At 43.1% G+C, this 19,339-nt stretch overlaps 1 protein-coding gene across 1 annotated transcript in view; it reads right to left on the bottom strand.

Annotated features, from left to right (window-relative positions):
• Window positions 1-9,317: 9,317 nt before the first annotated feature.
• LOC113056403 (uncharacterized) overlaps window positions 9,318-19,339 on the bottom strand; it is a 35,353-nt gene continuing 25,331 nt past the window's right edge. The window contains exons 30-32 of the mRNA XM_026223171.1: window positions 10,794-11,062; window positions 10,537-10,682; window positions 9,318-9,726 (exon numbers count right to left, since the gene is read on the bottom strand). Coding sequence (XP_026078956.1) covers window positions 9,376-9,726; window positions 10,537-10,682; window positions 10,794-11,062 — 766 coding nt within the window. The 3' untranslated portion in view covers window positions 9,318-9,375. The remainder of the gene's footprint in view (window positions 9,727-10,536; window positions 10,683-10,793; window positions 11,063-19,339) is intronic.

Below are 19,339 nucleotides of genomic sequence, written 5' to 3'. Positions count from 1 at the left end.
CTGATGTTGCAATTGCAGCCGATGAATTTGTGTTAATGCATCAAAATGTTTTTTTCAGGAACTCTATTATATAAAAGCCAGCCTTCCATGGGGGGGAAGTTCTGAAGTTTCTCAACCATCTAGCTGTAATATCAACACCAGTCTACTATAGCTCACAACGTAAATCGAGTCCTAAACGTGCTGGTGATGGGCAAGCATGTTTTTTTTTGCCTTGACCCCAATCACTTAATTTCGGAATGTTAGGCGTGGAGGCATAAAAAGGCTGCTAAGTCCAAAAGTGTGGAGTTCCTGAAATCATTTCCAAAAACATATGATGTGAACGCTACCATTTATCAACAATTATTTGTACTAGTACTGTCTCCCTTTCATCTGAGTCAGAGGAACAACAGTTAAGAATTTTAAGGGATACTGGGGCTGCACAGTCTTTTATTTTAGAAGATCGGCTCCCTTTTTCAGGTATACAGGTACGGATGTGCTAGTTCGTGGTTTTGGAATGGTTTGTGTCAATGTTCCTCTTCATCAAGTGTATTTGAAGTCGGAACTTGTAACTGGGTTAGTGACGTTTGGGGTGTGTTCACAGTTACCAGTAGATGGGGGTTGATTTCATTCTGGGAAATGATCTTGCAGGTGGCAAAGTCTTTCCTTGTCCTATTGTTACTCATGAACCTGATTCTACTGAAGTATCTGAACTTGCGACTTGGTATCGATCTGTATTCCCAGCCTGTACTGTAACACAAGCTCAGTCATTGAAATTTGGTGAGGTTTAAGATCTCTCAGATACTGTGCTGTTTTGTCAACCTGAAGATATAGAGAGGGTACGAAAAGTTACATCTAAGGTTGAGTTAGAAAACATTGAATCCCCTGTGTTACTTGTAGAGATTCTGTAGTAGACTGCAGTCAATACCAAAAGCTAGAATTGCATATTTTTGGGAAGATGGAATTCTGATGCGCAAGTGGAAACCTCTGTGTTGTGATGCAAAGTGGCAAGAGGTTCGCCAGATTGTATTACCAACTGATTATCGACAACATGTACTAGTGTTAGCTCATGAGAATGTTCTAGCAGGACATTTAGGAGTAACAAAAACGTTCCATCGAATCACCAGATATTTTTTTTGGCCTGGTTTGAAGTCCGCAGTTTCTACCTTTGTTCGTTCATGTAATACATGCCAGTTAGTGGGGAAACAAAACCAGACCATTCCAGTAGCTCCTCTAAAACCGATTCCTGTCCTTCATGAACCGTTTGAACGGCTGCTGATAGATTGTGTAGGTCCCTTACCTAATTCTAAATCTGGGCATCAATATATCTTAACCATCATGTGCACTGCAACTCGCTATCCAGAAGCCATTCCTCTCCGCACCATAAAAGCTAAATATTTAGTTATTAGATAATATTAGATAATATGTAGATAATTCGCTTCTGTTCGCTTCTGTTCTCTCTTTGGTTTGCCTAAAGTTATTCAATCTGACCAGGGTTCAAATTTCACATCAAGAGAATTTTCACAGATGCTGAGTGAATTGGGAGTTAAACATCAATCGGCAAGTGCATACCATCCATAGTCTCAGGGGGCATTGGAGAGGTTTCATCAGACTCTTGTTGGCACTCCTGAGCGGCGACGTAAGAGCAGAGTTTGTCATGTAAACATGTTGAAGGCATACATCATAAGAACTGCAAACCCGGAGGTTCCTGTTAAACCAGTGTCTGCACCAGTTTTGTTATCTACTGAATGTTTGGAGGAGGATGGAGTAATAGAAAAACATGCTAAAATCTTGTTTGCCCACTTGCAGAATTCAGTTATTCTGGGTAATCTGTCAAATTTGTTTGTCAAATTTATTGTGAAGAGGAAAACCCCTTGAGATGTAACATCTCGTTTTCGAGGGGACCTCAAAAAACAAAACAAAAACAAAACATACTTCACATACAAACATAATATACATACTAACAAAACAAAGACAAAAGCTCTCCATCACATCAAAACCACCCATTTCGTCTCCAATTCAACCATTAGAAATTAGACAAACAATTACAGTCATTCATATAGACAAATATATTCATGTCAACCATAAGAAAAACAGTTGCAACTGGTATGCAAATGATTAAGAAGAGACATATTAAACTAGTAGAAGGAGGAAATTGATCTAAAAGACCTAGGTAAAGCATTCAAATCAGAAGGGGCCTTAAATTTAAATGCTCTCCTCCCACTTTCCTTGGATATCTTTGGCACAGAAAAGAAAAGATGGTCCGTGTCTCTTAGGCTATAAGATGTTTGGTATGGAATCAAATATTGTTTCAAATAAGATGGATAGTTTGAAAAAAAGCATTTGTAAGCAAACTGCAACCAGTGAAACTGTCGTCTTGAATTTAGTGAAAGAAGATTCAATGACTGATAAATTTGGCAGTGATGTGTTCTAAATGGATACCTCAAAACAAATCCAGATACTATTTTATATAACATTAAAAGGTTTAAGATTGATATCAGCTGTGTTCTGACTAACAACATCCGCATAATCAATCATGTGAAATAATAGTTGAGTAATAACTTTTAATCTAATCTGTTTTGTAAAACAATTAATTGAGCTGTATAATATTCTTAAACTACAATTTATGTTTTTTACAATAGAATCTATATGAGTTCTAAAGGCAAGTTGGGAGTCTAGCCAAAGTCCTAGATATTTAAACTCCTCAACATTCTTTAGAGATGTACCATCCACAAATTTAACAAAATTGGTGACCCACAAGATTGGTGACCTATGCAGATTCCCAAATAGGCCACACTTGAAGGTGCGCTGTCCGCAGACGGGGCAGATTTTGTGTGCATGGCTGTAATGAGTGTTTTTTCTTTGTTGTTGTTTTTTTTTTTTTTGCATTTTAGCACTTAAAAAATGCTAAATACATTATAAAATATCTATATTTACGACTATGTGCTTTGGAAAATTAGTTGCTAAGGTAATCCAAGAAGTTGCTAAATCTGGAAACAAAATTGCTAAATTGGCAACACTGCAGGCTACTCAGGCATTTCATCATTTCTCTTCAAGTCAGAAACCACTCACCTTTCTCACCACCTACAGCTAAAGTCGTGGTCACACTAGATCTTTGTGCAACATTGCATGCAACATTATTTCCCTTGCTGCAAAGGTCCTGATATGATGTCATGCTGTGCAGCATCTTTCTTAAAAAAGTTACATTAAAAAATCATAATAACAAATTAGAATACATCTAAAATGTAAAAAAACAAAACAAAAAACTAAACAAAAACAAACATACATGCGCTGCAGTTTTAAATGTGTTTTTTTTTTAAGTCAGTGTGATGTATCGATCTGCTGTTGGTCACACGGTATCACATCATGCAAATTCGCCGGCCAGATTTCACCAAGCTTGAACTTCGGAATGTTGCGAAATGCTAAACCTTTTGCTCTTCCGGTCTGGCGCATCTGCAGGTGTATTAATGGAAGTCAATGGTACGAAAAGTGCAGTGTGACTACACATTAAAGCAGCTGAAGCAAGCATGAGGTTGCTTCCGCTTCCAACAAGTCCTTACATCTCAGTCTTTCCTGCTGCTACTTCTAAACTTTTTCCTTTTCCCTTTTCAGTGTCATCCAGCTCCCATAGCAGATGGTAGCAGGAGGCTATCTTGGCTAGCACATCACAAACCCCACCCCCTTTGCATGACCTACAGCCACAGCAGATGAAGCAAACGTGAGGCTGCCTCCATTTGCAACACAGGCCCACATATCTCTTCCGTGCCCCAATGCTACTAATAACCATTTTTCTTTTCGGTGGCCTCCAGATCCCATAGGAAACACTAGCGTGAGGCTGCCTCTGCTAGCAGTGCAGGAAACACTAGCGTGAGGCTGCCTCTGCTAGCAGTGCAGGCTACACAGGTTCTTCTGGACTCCCATCCAGTGGCATATGGCTACAGCAGATGAAGCAAGTGTGAGGCTACCTCGGTTTGCAACACATTCCCACACATGTCAGACTTTCTCCTCCCACTAGTAATAACCCATTTTTCCTTTCCAGTGCCCTCCAGCTCCCGTAGCAGACACTAGCATGAGGGTGCTTCTGCTCACAACATGGACCTACAAATCTTTCTTTTCCTCGATTATTCTCTAACGCTTTTCTAAGTTTACCACCTCAAGCCCCAGGGGCCGCTATTAGGCATAAGACTGTCTCTTCTGACAACTGGTAGCAATTGGTACCCCTGCTCCCCTCCCTCACAGCTCTCTACTTAATAGTGATTAACAGTGATTCGTTCTTTTTGAAAGAATCTTTTAGGTGAACGAATCGTTCTCGTTCACGCAATCCACTGACTCATATTTCTCATTCACTGAAGTTCCTCCCTCCACAGCAGCGCTGCGCTATTAGTGTTTCATCCTGTCAAAGAGTTACTCAACCTCTAGCCAATAGCCTTCGTGTATGAGATGTGACATGTGATTTGTTGAATGTTGTGAACAAATATGCCCTTCACTGAACGAGTTCGATAGATCTTCTCATTCGTGAATGAAATGACTGAACTGGTACACATGTCATTCGTGAACGAGTTGAAAGATTAAGTACATCTCTTTCGTGAATGAAATGACTGAACTGGCACACATGTAATTCATGAATGAGTTTTATGAACAGATACATGTCATTTGTGAATGAAATGAACTGGTACATGGCTTATCTCGTTCATGAATGAAATGAATGAGAGTAAACAGGGTCAGTCTGCCATTTAGCATGTCAATCTCACAAAATGCAAAGCGCAGTTATTCACATTCAGTTATTTATGAATGTGAATATATAATATATAAACAATTAAAATGCTAAGTAGGCAAGAAAACCTTTTGCTTTGTTCATCTGAACAACTGATTTAAATTTTTTATATTGAATGCGATTATGCACACATTTTAATAATACCAGATCAGTTTTTGTAACAAGTGAATACGTTCATTGACTTAAGACATAACACATAATACACTCTTTTTTGCAACCTGCTGGCATATTTTTTATAATCCGAAGAAATTATCACTGAACGAATCAGTGAACGATTCTGAATGAATCATTTTGATTAAATTCCATGCAACGTAAATGGATTTTTAAAAATGTTGTTTTTAGTGACCTGCCCCAACCCGCCCCGCAATAAAATGCCAATTTCTTAACCCGCCCCAACCTGATCGGCGGGTTACTCGCGCATCACTACTGCCCACTGCTCTGGGGGTGTGTTCACTTCTCACTGCTGTGTGAGTGCGCACTTGGAAGGTTAAATGCAGAGCACCAATTCTGAGTATGGGTTACCATACTTGGCAAATGTCACGACTTTCACTTTACTTCAGGGAGCCGCCTATCGTAATACCTGTATTTTATGTTTTCATGTTCTACATGGTATTAGTGCATGTACCAAGCAACCAAACATTTACTTAACTTGTATAAAATACTTTCAAAAAGACTTGTTTTTGTTGTTGGAAACATTGCGGATGTAAAACAAAACGTTGTTGAATTTGATATGCATATATGGTACAATTTTTTTTTTTCGTTTGCAAGCATTATTATAATACTTTTAAGTACCATTTTGAAGGTTAAATGCTAGGAACCTACTTACCTTTGGTTTGCATGAATTCCAAGTATAAAAAGCTATCAATATCTAAAAGATTTAAATAGAAAAGATAATCATAATTTAATAGAAAAACTACTTTTTTGGCCATTTTCCATTGTGGTACACTGTTGCCATATGGAAACGTTTTCCTAAATACCCCCCCCCCCCCCCCCCTAAAAAAAAACATCACAAATATTTTTGGGATTTGTATAATTGAAGCTATTTCATGTAATAAAAAGTTATTTAAAAATATTCCATGGTTAGAACATAATGTGTACCATAGAGGGTTAAAGAAAACTATGTTCTTCCCGAAACTTAGATGAGTTGATACGTACCTCTCCCGTCTCAGTGCATGCATTCAATTGCTGTAGCACATGGCACCACAATGTTAACTTTTAGCTTAGCACCATTCATTCCTTAGGATACAAAAACACATATGGATTTAGAAGCCACCAGACACTTTTAATGTTTTCCTCATTTAAAGACTGTTAAATGAGTAGTTACACAAGTACATATGGCGGCGCAAAATGAAACGTGGCGATTTTCTCAGCGGATAAAAAATTATAACTATAATGTATGGCAGAAGAGCATTTCGCAGCACTTGGCAGTAGGGCTGGATTATAACGATGCAGCATTGAAGGATGTTTTTAACCACTGCCTTGAAGACCCTTTGCCTCTTGACATTTGGGGCTTCACCAAATACCTATACCATCATAGTCAACAGGATACACCAGCCAGATCCGTCTCTCCAGACATGATGGCTGACTCAACGCCTTTGTCTCCAGATAAGATGGCCGACTCTACACCTGTGTCTCCAGACAAGATGGCCACCAGCCCAGCGCCACTGCACAATAGTTTTAAATAAACTAAATTACAACTTCATTATATATATATTATATAACTAAAAATATATGTAATTATATAGAAAACATTAATTAAAGTATATTTTAGTATATTTAAGTTTTATACATTAATTGATTCTCAGTAGAGGTCTTCACAGTGCACCCGGGTCCGAATCTATTACTTCAGGTCCCGGGTCTCTTTCACATTGTGTGTAATACCCGTGCGATTGGAGTCATCGGACTCGGAGAACATCCGGCCGTGATCACACTGCTTGTGTTTTTTGTAACTTGCAACTTGTAAAATTAGGAAATAACAGAGTGAGCAAAAAACAAAAACAGCGATCTCTCTCTCACTCTCTCTCTCTCTGCCGTTAGAAACAGAGCGCGCAGAATGCAAGTGCACGCACGGTGATAATTGCAGACTTGACACACTCATGTTTAATATATTTCAAATCAGCAACAAAATTGGAGGTGAACTGTCACATGAATGTTTTCTATGACGCTCAAATTGCGTTAAATCATATTTTAGGATGATCCAGTTAACTCGCATATGCGGTGCAGTCTCGAGCGGTGTCATGTTTCTCTGGCAACCAGTGAGGGACAAACCGCGCTTTAAATTTTTTTCCCATTTTTATACTTAAATGGTTTATTTAATAGAAATAAACCATTTAATCTTAAAGTTTTTTTGGTCAGATTCAGACTCGACGCAGAGTAGAGAGCACAGAGATAATAGCGTCAGCGGCCATTGCCCTGAAGGAGCGTTCATTATTATAGTTCAAAAGGGCAAACAGTCGAAGTTATTATGCGAGTTAACTCGTCAGTCAGAATGTACACCGTGACATCAAGTGGAACTTTGAAGCTGAAATAATGAGTGGATTAAGCTTGGACTTGGAATAACAAGCGCAATAACATGGATAACTTTCTTGTCGGAGGATTGTAATGCATCAGAGGCAGTCAGGTACAAGGACAAGAGACTACTGCTCCTTAAATTATGTAAGATATATATATATATATATTTTCGCAACATGTTTATTGACTTGTAAAAGCAATTTAAGGTGGAATATGTGACAATCGGGTCCAGTCGGGTCCAGTCGGGTCTGTGTCTTCCCGGCGGGTTCAGGTCCAGCTTTCAAATAATTTACGGGTCCGGGTAGGCATTTCTCGGACCTACACAGGTCCAGGTCCAGCTTTTGAAATATTAGACGGGTCCTGGTCGGTTCGGTGTAGTACATTACGGGTCTCTTTCGGGTTCGGGCACAAATTTTTGGAACCGTGAAGACCTGTATTTCTCAGTACATTGATCTGTACACTTTAACCATATTTTAAAGACACTAGAAGCAATTCTACAAGTATACATATAAAGATTTCCTAAAGTCCCTCTTAAGTGGTTCAAAAATACACTCAAAATTCAGCTAATTGCATTTAATACAATTTTAAAATGTGATACATTTAAAAATAATTACAAATGAAATGCACTTAAGAGCCAAAAACAATACATTTAATTTATACACATGTGTGTCCTTATTGTGCATTATTGTGCAGTAAGTACACTTAAAAAAAGTGCATCCACTCATTCAGGTTTTACGCTGAGGAGCCGAGTACGTGTCCTGGCAACAGCGAATGGATCAAGGTTGTTGCATGGAGACATAACGTCTCCATTACCTCCATCAGGGAACGAGGCTTACAGTATGTACGTAACCGAGACATTCCCTATCTGCCAGCCCTTCCCGCCAAAACCTGTTACCCAACACAAGGGAAGAAACTGGCTCTGCACAAAGCTTGTAAAACCTTGCAAAGGTGTTAGGTGTCGCCCAGCCCGCAGCTTGACAGATGTCTGCCAGACAGGTTCCTTGGGCCTGCGCATAGGAGGAGGCCACACCCACAGGGGGCATGGCTCGCCTTGGAAATGCTACACCAAGGTGATGGCATCCACTATCCAGTGAGCAAACCTAAGCTTGGATACAGCCTTCCCCTTCTGCTGATCTCCAAAGGAAATTAGGAAATTTGCTATTCGCGCCGTACCGCCAACCAAAACAGCTTCCCGACACACAGCAAACGAATGGCTTTGACGAATACAACCAATTGGCTCCAAAGCAAAAATCTGAATGAGTGGATGAACCTGTTGCCTATTTATACCGTGGTCATGAGGAGTGGCTCAGGTATGTTAAATCCACTAGCCGATTTTCATTGGCATTTTCTCTTAAACTCAGAGATGATTGGCCTCCCAGTTGACATAATTAGTAGTGACCGACAGATATGGAACCACCATTAAATGATCACAAAAACAAAGCAATTATGACATAATTATATAAAAAAAGTACTACATATCCTTTATGTACATATAATTAAAAAAGTGTATTGCTTAAGTATATAATATTTATTCCTTTGCTAAATGAAATTAAAGGGTGTAAAGATACAAACATTAACACAATATGAAATAAAATGGAAGTGACAAATTGTTTTGCTACATCAATAATCGGTAAAATAAATATATGTTTTTTTAATTTGTGAAACAACATGCATGTGTTTCTTCACAAAATATTTGACAAACAATATATGTGTTCACAAGGTAATTAGAAATACATGGTAAATAAATGATCATTATCCAGTATATATTATATAAACTGAAGTGATGCAGAATATAAAATAAATTATTATTTGGAGCTATTTAAATGTGAAAAATAAATTGTGAAAGGATAATCAGGAAAACGACGAAATACAGTAAAGTCAAAACTCTTTAAATTAATGTATTTGACTGAGAATAAACACCACTTATGTCACCACCACATTGTATATTTTTGTACAGACACTACCATTAAAATGTTTGTGGTCAATATGATTTTAATGATTTGTTTATTATTATATTCGTTTTTTAAATAAGTCTCTTTGTTTTAATATTGTGAAATCTTATTTAAATTAACTGTTTTCTATTAGAATAGGAAAAAAATAAAAACTTACTGACCTCAAACCTTATACATTATGGAACACATGGGTGGAAGCAAAACAGAATATGATAGCAAAGAATTATGTTGAGGAAATGTTGCAGAAGATGGAATTATAGATTCGGTTAATAAGAAAGGAGGAGGAAGACCAGGACAGCTGTAACTGTAGTCAGGGTTAGCTCCAGCAGAGGTAAACTGCACAAAACCTGGAGGATCGCTGCAAACAATAGAGCTGATCCATTCCTGATAACATGATACTCTGGTGTACACACCAGGAAGTTCAGGTCGAGCACAGCCAGTCCCAAAGCTAACGATACCAGACTGAACCCATACTGAGCTCTCTCTGCTCACCATTGGACCACCTGAATCACCCTGAAAATACACATCAATAAAATAAACATTTAAGGGTATAAATTATATATATATATATATATATATATATATATATATATATAAATATTTTAAAGGAATTAATAATTTTATTCTGTAAGGATGAATTATATTGACCAAAAGTCTTCAACATTAATAACAATCAGAAGTGTTTCTTAAGCAGCCAAATTAGCATATAAGAATAATTTCTGAAGGACCATGTGACAATGAAGACTAGGGTAATAATGCTGAAAATTCAGTTTTGGAATATTTTACATTTTAAAATATATTAAAATAGAAAACAATTATTGTAAATTGTAATATTGTACTATTATTTTACAATATTACTGTTAATGTATGTTTGATCAAATAAACTCAGCCTTGGTGAGCATAATTTATTTCTTTCAAAAACATAAATAAATCTTACCGACCCCAGATTTTTGAATGGTAGTGTATGCTGGGTATACTGTATATTAATGATAAATCCACATGTGCAAAGATTTTATTAAAAGCTAATCAATGTAGAGACAAGACTGAGGAAATTTAATGAAAAAAAAAAATATATATATATATATATATTTTTTATGTATTTATTTGTTTTTGTCAATCAAGAACTACCAAACAATAATTACTTGGGAATTTCTTGTGTGCTTTTTACCAAGTGTCTGAAAAAGTCTCTGAATATATTTTGTAGATTTGGTATGAACTTCACAAATTTGAGAAAGCCTAGTTACTTATTCCTTATTTGAAGCACTCATTGTTTATCTTGTAAACACAAGTTGGGGCTGAACTTTCTGTTCAGAGTTTCTGTACCTGACATGAATCCTTGCCTCCTTCCAGTAGACCAGCACAGATCATGTTGTCTGTTATATTTCCAACTCCATAGAGACAGTTGCACTGTCTGTTACCAACTACAGGAACCTCCACTTCCTGTAGAACATTAGGCGATGGAAGGGGCACTGTAGGAAATACATGAGATGTTACTTACTCTGCATGACTATACTTTTTTGAATGGCATTGTTAAAGGCTTTTCATGTTGATTTTAACGTGAAATGGGAATGAATACTCACCTCCTTCACCAATGTTTCCCCATCCAGTGACCCAGCTGTCTGTGCCGCTGTTGAACACACTGTCATGAGCTGCTAGACACACGGGTCTGATGTAGTCAGTGAAGGTGACTGGAGAGCTCATTTTGAGAAGAGCAATATCATTGTCATTTGTTAAATGGTTGTAACTAGGATGTTTGTTGATTATTTTCACATATCTGAACACTTTATTGGGGCTGAAGCCTTCCTGGGTCTGTTGCCCCAACAACACAGTGTAAAAATATGCAGTATCCCTGAGGAAGTTAAAGAAATAGTGAAAAACTAGAGGGAAGTGTTTTAAACCCGTAAAGCCTGAAATGTAAAATAACAATGAGACCTTTATTTTTATTTTTAAATTGAATTGAATAATAAAATAAAAAATAATTTATTTACATCTATGCAGGAATCATAATTTAATTGTACATTTTGGTGATATACATAACAACATAAGCACCAAACTGCATATTTTGCTCATTTGGGGCATCTGAATAATTCTCGATATATCATACTATATGGGCCATAAAATACTGCATCAAACTTAAACTTAAAAAAAAAAATTACATTTATTTTATTAATCTTTTTAATTGTATTATTATTATTTTATTTTTATAAAAAAGGTCTTAATGTTATTTTATATTTCAGGCTGTACAGGGTAAAACATTTAATCTTACATTTTGGTGATATAAATAACATATTGACACAAAGGGCCCTATAATACACCCGGCACAATGCGACGCAAGGCGTAGCAAGTGTGTTTGCTAGTTTCAGTCCGGCACCATTCTCATTTTCCTGTACAGCGCCATGTCATGCATTTGAGCCAATTTGTGCGCCCATGGGTGTGCTGGTCTAAAAAAGAGGTGTGTTCTAGCACATTGCTAGTGCAATGTTTTTTATGGAGCTGAAAATGGACTGCGCCATAGACTGTGTCAAACCCGTTTCATCTCGGAGACGCGTTCTGTCACGCTTGCCAAATACAGCCGTGTAAATAGCAAATCCGTCATGGCACGAGCACAACTGGCTCTTAAAGGTAATGGAAGATGAGACTTTGATTGGTTTATTGCATGTTATGCTCAAAAAACACCCATTATTCATTAAGAGAATAGGGACAAACCGTTTAGACCATGCGCCCGGGCGCGCCAACCATTTTTCCGTTGTTACAACAGCAAAAGTGGATTTGGACACGCACTGAGTGCACCGCCGACGTCCGCTTTACACTTTGTGTTTAGATCGTTAAAATAGGGCCCAGAGTCACAGACATTTAAAGGTACTTATGGTGACTGGGAGAAGACATGTTTTGGTTCACTTATTTTTGTCATGGCCACAACATATTAACTCGTGGGAATATGATATTAAGTAAAATCAGAACTGAAGTGTGTATCCCTATGCTCTACTCCCTTGAAAGGGCAGAGCTCTTGAACTGTGTTCTTTGAAGGGTGCTGGTAATTTTTGCCTCGCATAAGCATTAGAAACTCATTTGGTGAAAGGAATGACTAACCATGTGTTACCTTGACAATCTTGCGTGTATGTTTAGCATTCAGCACTCCATCAGTTGTTGCAAATAAATATTTCTTCTTATTATTTTATTCCAATATTGTCTAATTGTGTCTCATTTACTATTACAATTTTTCAAACTAAACTCACTTACACTACTGTCCTAAATCAGATTTACATCACTGATGAAAAATATGTTGTGTTACATTAAAATAGACAAATTCAATTAGACTATTCTATTTACGTAGCTAAAGATCACGTGATCAAAAATGCAAATTACTTCCGTGGAGTGAACATCATGTTCCCTTCGCTAATGGACTTCTGGAAAGGGCCCTTCGTGAAAGGATTCAGTGGTTTACTTTCGTTTGGAACATCCCTACAAATTGCATCCCCTTCCCAAAGTGCCCTTCGAGGCACGTTTGTAATTCGCCCATTATGTCGTGGCAACAAGATATTAATTCATGGAAACGGCATATTAACTTGTTAGAAAATCATATTAACTTGTGGGAATGTTACCATTTGTTGAGGTAACGACAGCAACGCAATGTGAAGTCGTGGCCTTGAGATCCTAACATGAAATTATCAATTTCTCATGGCCATGATGTGTACTTCTTATGTTGAGGGGACGAGATATTTTTTTCTTAACAGAGATTAATTTATTAATATTTTGTAAATGTAAATCACCTGAAATATATTACTGTTGTATGTAATACTACTACTACTAATACTATTTCTACTTTTAAAATTATTAAAAGATTAATACAATTAACATTACCGATATTTTATGCATTCAAATAATTAGACTTGCGTAAACAGAATTTGGTAACAATAAAACAGGTGAGAAAAGATTTAACACTTCATAGGGCCTTAAACATGTAATTTTTTTTGGTAAACTTTTAAGCTAAAACTATTACGGTGACCAGAAAACGTCTTGGTTACATATGTAAACCCTCGTTCCCTGAAAGAGGGAACGGAGACGTTACGAATGGGGATCTCGCCCGAGAGCCCAATCACCTTCGAGTGGTACAAAACGAGCCAATGGTACACAAAGTACCTTTGTCTGCGGAATTTGCATCGCAAGCTCCACCCCGCAGAGCGGGTATATAAGGAGCAACGCGAACAACTCGCATTCAAGTCTTCGCTGAGGAGCCGAGCCAGTGACGCGGCCGTTCAGTGGAACAGCGATGTGGCAAGGGGACGTAACGTCTCCGTTCCCTCCTTCAGGGGGGGAATCACGACACATGGAGGCACCTAGTCCCACACATGGCTGACCAAGGGGCATGTACGCAAGTGTTGGACATCAACAGTGCTGGAGGAACCCAGGGTTCTGACTGAGGAACTCACCTGAGGGGAATAGCGCACACATCCAATCCGCAGAGTGGAATGGCGCAGCAAGCGGATTGACACCGAGCAGGTCCTTACTGGCCCGAAGGGGCGAGTACCCGGGAGGACACGGGCTCTACACGGAGATTATAAAATCTCGTGAATGTGTTAGGTGTCGCCCAGCCCGCAGCTCTACAGATGTCTGCTAGCCCAGGAGGAAGCTACACTCCTAGTTGAGTGAGCTCTCACCCCGAGGGGGCATGGTAGGTCTCGAGCCTGATAAGTCAGGACAATAACATCCACTATCCAGTGGGATAACCTCTGCTTGGAGACAGCCTTTCCCTTCTGCTGGACTCCGTAACAGACAAAGAGCTGGTCTGAGGTCCTAAGGCACCGAGTTCTGTCCACGTAGGTGCTGAGCGCACGTACTGGACAGAGTAGCGCCAGGGCTAGGTCTGCCTCCTCCAGGGGCAGCGCTTGCAAGTTCACCACCTGATCCCTAAAAGGAGTGGTGGGAACTTTGGGCACGTACCCAGGCCGGGGTCTCAAGATAACATGAGAGTTAGCCGGCCCAAATTCCAGGCACGCTTCGTCAACTGAAAATGCCTGCAGGTCCCCGACCCTCTTCACCAAAGCCAAAGCCATCAGGAGCACAGTTTTCAAAGATAAAAACTTTAGCTCTACTGAGAGTAAGGGTTCGAAGGGAGCTCTCTGCAGTGCTGATAGAACCACTGCAAGGTCCCAAGAGGGGACTTGCTGAGGGCGAGGCAGATTAAGCCTCCTTGCTCCTCTCAGGAACCTGATGATCAGATCGTGCCTCCCAAGTGACTTACCTTCAACAGGGTCATGGTGAGCCGAAATGGCAGCCCCATAGACCTTGAGGGTGGAAGGAGACAGCCTTCGTTCCAGCCCCTCCTGAAGAAAGGAAAGCACTGACCCAATTGGGCATTTCCAGGGGTTCTCACGCCATGAAGAACACCAAGTGATGAGGTTCCACTTCAAAGCATAGGCATGTCTGGTGGACATGGCCCTAGCTGAAATGATAGTAGCTACCACCTGTGGTGGCAAGGTACCTAAACCTTCCATGACCAGTCCAGAACCCACACATGTAGGTTCAACCAATCGGGACGTGGGTGCCAGAGGGTGCCCCGTCTCTGAGAAAGAAAGTCCTTCCTCAGAGGAATTGGCCAGGGAGGGGCTGTCGCGAGGAGTACTAGTTCGGGGAACCAGGTCTGCCCGGGCCAAAAAGGCGGAACCATGAGGACCTGCTCCTCGTCCTCCCTGATCTTGCACAACTTCTGTGCAAGAAGGCTCACTGGGGGAAACGCATACTTGCGCAGGCCCAGTGGCCAGCTGTGTGCCAGGGCGTATGTGCCGAGGGTGGCCTCGGTCAGGGAGTAAAACAACTGGCAGTGGGAATTTTCTGGAGAGGCAAACAGGTCTACCTGAGCATCTCCGAAGAGTTCCCAAAACAGCTGAACCGACTGGGGGGTGGAGTCTCCATTCCCCGGGGCGAGACTGCTGCCCTGAGAGCTCGTCGGCTGCACGATTGAGCCTGCCCGGAATGTGAATGGCATGAAGTGACCTCAGATGCTTGTGACTCCATAGGAGGAGATGGCGAGCGAGTTGCGACATGCGGCGGGAGCGTAGACCACCCTGACGGTTGATGTATGCTACGGTCGCAGTGTTGTCCATACGGACCAGAACGTGCTTGTCCTTCAGCAGGGCCCTGAAGCGGTGCAGAGCAAGACGAACTGATAGCAACTCGAGGCAATTGACATGCCACTGAAGTCGGGGTTCTTTTCTGGAGCCTGACGCAGCATGCCCATTGCACATGGCACCCCAGCCCATGGCAGAGGCATCTGTTGATACAACAACATGTCTGGACACCGGTTCTAGGGGCACGCCAGCCCGTAAAAACGAGGGGTCCAACCACGGGGTAAAGTATCGGCGGCAGGCCGGAGTGATGGTCACTCGTAGCGTGCCCTGTTGCCACGCCTATCTCGGGACTCAGTCGTGAAGCCAGTGCTGAAACGGTCTCATATGGAGTAGCCCGAGCGGTATGACCGCCGCCGCGGATGCCATATGCCCCAGGAGCCTCTGAAACAGTTTCAGTGGAACCGTTCTCTTGCCATCGAATTGTCTCAGACAATTCAGCAGTGACTGCGCGTGCTCATTCGTAAGCTGCACGAACATGGCTTTTTCCATACAGAGAAAAGAGATTCTCTGCACAGATTCTCTGCACTCTGCTTGCTCTTTTCCCAGTTGACCTGAAGACCCAGTCGGGCGAGGTGTCTGAGCACCAGATCCCTGTGCTTGCACATCCGCTCTTGAGAGTGAACTAGGATCAGCCAGTCGTCGAGGTAGTTGAGGATACGGACACCTTGTTCCCTGAGAGGAGCCAGGGCTCCCTCCGCAACCTTTGTAAAGACTCGGGGAGATAAGGCCAACCCGAATGGGAGAACCTTGTACTGATATGCCGGCCCCTCGAAAGCAAACCGAAGAAACGGTCTGTGTCGAGGAAGAATGGAGACATGAAAGTACGCGTCCTTCAGGTCGATCGCTGCAAACCAATCCATCGGACGAATGCATTCGAAAATGCGCTTGGGCATTAGCATCTTGAACGGGAGTCTGTGCAGAGCTCGGTTCAAGGCACGCAGGTCCAGGATTGGCCGTAACCCACCTGTCTTCTTGGGTACTATGAAGTAAGGGCTGTAATAGCCGGACTTCATGTCGGCTGGAGGGACCGGCTCTATCGCTCCCTTTGTCAGCAGGGTCGCGACCTCCGCACGCATGACAGGGGCATCTTTGCCCACCATCGTAGCGTGGACACCCCGAAACCTGTGGGGACGCGGGGCGAACTGAATCACGTAGCCGAGCCTGAGCGTCCGGATGAGCCAGCGGGAAGGCCTGGGGAGCTCTAGCCAGGCTCCCAGGAACCGAACCAGCGGGGTCAAGGGGACTACAGGCATACCCACAGTGGGGCAGCGTGGTGGAGCAGTGGAGCAGAGGTGTCTGAGCACCAGATCCCTGTGCTCGCACAACCGCTCTTGAGAGTGAACTAAGATCAGCCAGTCGTCGAGGTAGTTGAGGATACGGACACCTTGTTCCCTGAGAGGAGCCAGGGCTCCTTCCGCAACCTTTGTAAAGACTAGGGGAGATAGGACCCGGGGAGATAGGACCCTTGGGACCCAGAGATGGAGGAAACAGCTCTTTTAGTGAAGGTTTGGGTATCACCGGCCGCAGGGCCAGTGGCGGAACAAAAAGAAAATGAGAACAAAGGATTCTCCCCCGGCCCTCCTCCGGGGGAAGGAGTGGTCCTGTTACCATCTCCTGATGAGCTGACGTCTCCAACTCCGGGTCACCCATCTCAGGAACGCCTCTTGGCCTGGCGTTTGGGAGGTTTAGGGGCAGAGACGGGTTGCGCCACCCTTCTGCGGCCGTCTCCTCGCTGCGGCCGGGGTGAAGGCTGCTGCTGTGGCCGAGCGGGAGTGGAGGAGGACGCAGGGGGGCGCCCTCGGCGACGAGCAGGCTGAGGCGGTTGCGCTGGCAGTGGGGTGGAAACAGCATTGGGCCGCCAGGGCAGGATGTGTCTGATGGCCTCAGACTGCTTCTGGGTGGCAGAGAACTGCTGGGCAAAGCTCTCTACCGCGTCGCCGAAGAGGCCATCCTGGGAGACCGGGGAGTTGAGGAGCTGAGCCCGATCAGACTCCCTCATGTCTGCCAGGTTCAGCCATAGGTGGCACTCCTGTACCACCAAAGTGGACATCACCTGACCCAAGGAGCGCGCAGTGACCTTCGTCGCCCGGAGAACGAGGTCGGTAGCAGTGCGCGCCTCCTGCAAAACCCCTGGGTCAGCACTGCCCTCGTGCAGCTGCCGGAGCAGCTTGGCCTGATAGACCTGAAGTGAGGCCATGGCATGCAGGGCAGAAGCGGCCTGGCCCGCAGCTCTCTAAGCCTTGGCCACAAGCGTGGATGAGAACTTACAGGCCTTGGAGGGGAGCTTGGGACCACCACGCCAAGCGGAGGCGCTCTGTGGACACAGTTGCATCGCAACAGAACGCTGGGGGGAATCCCAGCATACCCCTTGGCCACCCCACCATCGAGGGCAGTGAAGGCGGAGGAAGAACCAGAATGGTTTCGGGCAGTTAAAGGTGCCTTCCATTAACTAGTTACTTCCTGGTGCACTTCCGGGAACAAAGGAACCAGAGGGGGGTGCTGGTGATCCGCATGAGCAGCCCCCAGGAACCAATCATCCAGCCTCGAGCGCTCGGGACAGGGTGGAGAATTCCACTCAAGCCCGATGCTCTCCGCTGCCCGGGAAAGCACGGCCGTCAGCTCGGGATCAGACTTGGACAACGCTGGCACTCCCGAGGGAAGCAACGCAGCCGAACCCTCATCTCCCGAGGACTCAAGCCCGCCTTGTGATGCGGCGATCGACATACGGTCCTCTTTGCGAGCCCCGAATGAGATGTCAGGAACCTGAGAGGGTCCAGCAAACTCATCCGGGAACTCAACCGGCTGTGGCGTATGTGAGGGGGGTGTGGCCCGAGGAGGTTCGCTCGTCGGGGAAGCCCACACAGTATCCCTCAGATCACCCTGGCCACCAGCCGAAGTAGCCCCCTTACGAGAAGAAGAGCTAGAATGGGGTGTGGCAGAGGGGACTCTATACCTTTTAAGGTAATCGAGTCTCGATCTTAACGCCGAGATGGTCATGTCCCCGCAATGAGAACATGAGCCATCCACGAACGCAGTCTCAGCGTGCTGGAAGCCCAGACACGTGACACAGCGATCATGACCGTCACGAGGAGCGATATATCGACCGCACCCAGAAACGCACGGGCAAAATGACATCTTTAAAAAGACGCAAATTGGCCCGTATCTCTTTTGTGACAGAAATTGCTCTTTTAGGGGTGTTGAAGCGCTCAGGGGAACGCGGGAGCTGTTGCAGAAAACCCAGACGAACCGCTGAATCGCGCCGTCACACCAACACCAGCTCTTGCTTGTAAACACTCCGGTGATTGCAGCAAGCGATGTGCTCGGCTCCGAAGCGAAAGCTTGAATGCGAGTTGCTCGCGTTGCTCCTTATATACCCGTTCTGTGGGGCGGAGCTATTGATGCAAACCACTCAAAGGTGATTGTGCTCTCGGGCGAGATCCCCATTCGTAACGTCGAACGTGACCGACTGAAAGGGAACGCTAGTTGACCTCCCTATGCTAAACAGAAGCCAGCCTTTCAAGTCATTCTCTCTTTTGGAGGAGACAGAAAGAGAAAATCCCATCTGCTCACTCTCCATTAGCTCCATCGCCGCTGTCAATGAGGCAATAACACGGAGAAACACACTTCAAAAATGACATGGCATGAGGAAAAAGTGTTTTGCTTGAAACAGCCACTTAAGCACAGTAAAAGTAATCCAACAAAAAAAAAGATAGAAAGAAAGAAAAAAACCTAGCATGAGCCGTAAAACTCATATATGTCTTCTTGAAGAAAAATAAATCTGAGAATATATACGATATAGCATGAGTGATGCAATATCTCTTTAAAGGGGCAATGTATGTGGCATCTGCCAATGAATTGCTCATGATTCTACTCAGGCTTCATACAATCGGTTCCATCCACAGGTGTTCCCACAGTATCAGCACTGGTGCAACACTGAGTATAATTGGGTAAGCATGTGAAAGGGAACATGATTCAATGCAATAAAATGATGACTTAAA

This window comes from Carassius auratus, chromosome 37, assembly GCF_003368295.1.
Source record: "Carassius auratus strain Wakin chromosome 37, ASM336829v1, whole genome shotgun sequence".
NCBI classification, from domain to species: Eukaryota; Metazoa; Chordata; class Actinopteri; order Cypriniformes; family Cyprinidae; genus Carassius; species Carassius auratus.
This window is presented reverse-complemented; position numbering and strand designations above follow the sequence as displayed.